This window comes from Echinops telfairi, unplaced genomic scaffold (genome assembly GCF_000313985.2).
Source record: "Echinops telfairi isolate 266 unplaced genomic scaffold, ASM31398v2 ScPeMD7_7424;HRSCAF=8462, whole genome shotgun sequence".
In the NCBI taxonomy this organism is placed as follows: domain Eukaryota; kingdom Metazoa; phylum Chordata; class Mammalia; order Afrosoricida; family Tenrecidae; genus Echinops; species Echinops telfairi.
The window spans coordinates 93,822,346-93,823,519 of NW_022111324.1; the positions used below are offsets into that span (position 1 = coordinate 93,822,346).

The 1,174-nt window shown below is 42.9% G+C and overlaps 1 protein-coding gene across 1 annotated transcript in view; it reads left to right on the plus strand.

Moving 5' to 3' along the window:
- LOC101640303 (synaptonemal complex protein 2-like) overlaps positions 1 to 1,174 on the plus strand; it is a 48,496-nt gene that overhangs the window by 23,127 nt on the left and 24,195 nt on the right. The window contains exons 12-13 of the mRNA XM_045298217.1: positions 409 to 501; positions 707 to 767. Coding sequence (XP_045154152.1) covers positions 409 to 501; positions 707 to 767 — 154 coding nt within the window. The remainder of the gene's footprint in view (positions 1 to 408; positions 502 to 706; positions 768 to 1,174) is intronic.

Sequence of the window (1,174 nt, forward strand, 5' to 3'; positions counted from 1 at the left end):
GAGTCTGCGTGAGCCTGTAAAGATTTAGTCTCACAAACCCCGTATCAGGTCACGATGAAGTGGAGTCAACTCAGTGGTAGTGGGTTTGGTTGAGTTTGTTTTGGTCCTAAAGGAACACAGTCCCCATGTCAGGCCCCTCAGCCTAAACCACTCCATTTCAGGGTGAAATCTGAGCTCTCTGGATTTTGACTCTGCTGACGGTGTGGGCAACTGTCTTTAGAGTGTCCAAATTAAGGGTTTCTTTGAGATTGTCTCTTTTACAGAAAGGAAGGAAACAGTAGAGACCCTGCCATAGTAGGTAGTTCTGTTCTAGAACAGCCACAGCTTTGTTTTTATTGGAATCATTCTCATCAGTGCCTTAACATGATTTTTATATGATATAGTTCATGCTAAAATTATCTCTTACAGATGAGAAAACCAGATAGTGAGAAATTAGAGGAATTTTGGATTGATTTCAACCTAGGAAGTCAGAGCATAACATTTTATATAGACAATCCCAAGGTAATGATGGGTGCTTCCTGATGGGCCCTGAGTGACTGTAGGCTATTGGCATGCATGTGTCTGTACATGTGGTTGGCATGCATGTGTCTGTACATGTGGTTGGCATGCATGCGTATGTACATGTGGTTGGCATGCATGTGTATGTACATGTGCTCAGGATTTTCACTTGTGTTTTTCTTTCTTTTTTTTTTTTGGTCCTCCCAAGAGTGCCCTGTGGGAGCCAGTAAAAATTCTCAAGGAAGCAGTGGGCAATTTCTGCACAATAGGTAAGAACATTTTTTTAAAAATGCCACGTATAGTTTAGAGGATTGTCTCAGTTGCTATTTGTTCATTCTAGAGCAGTGGTCTCAAGCTTCCTGATGCCCTGACCCTTTCATACAGTTCCTCATGTTGTGGTGACCCCAACCATAAAATTATTTTCGTTGCTACTTCATAACTGTCATTTTGCTACTGTTATGCATTGGGTGACCTCTGTGAAACGGTCATTTGACCCCCAAAGGGGTCATGACCCACAGGTTGAGAACCACTGTTTAGACAAGTGTGAGGGTTCCTTGATGTGGGAAGGAGGCCAGGGTATAATGGAAAGAGCGGTGGGTGGGTGTCCAGGATACAGGGGTAGCAATCCTGGAGACTCCTTTGCTTTGCAACTTTAAGATTCAGAAGGAAAAAAAAA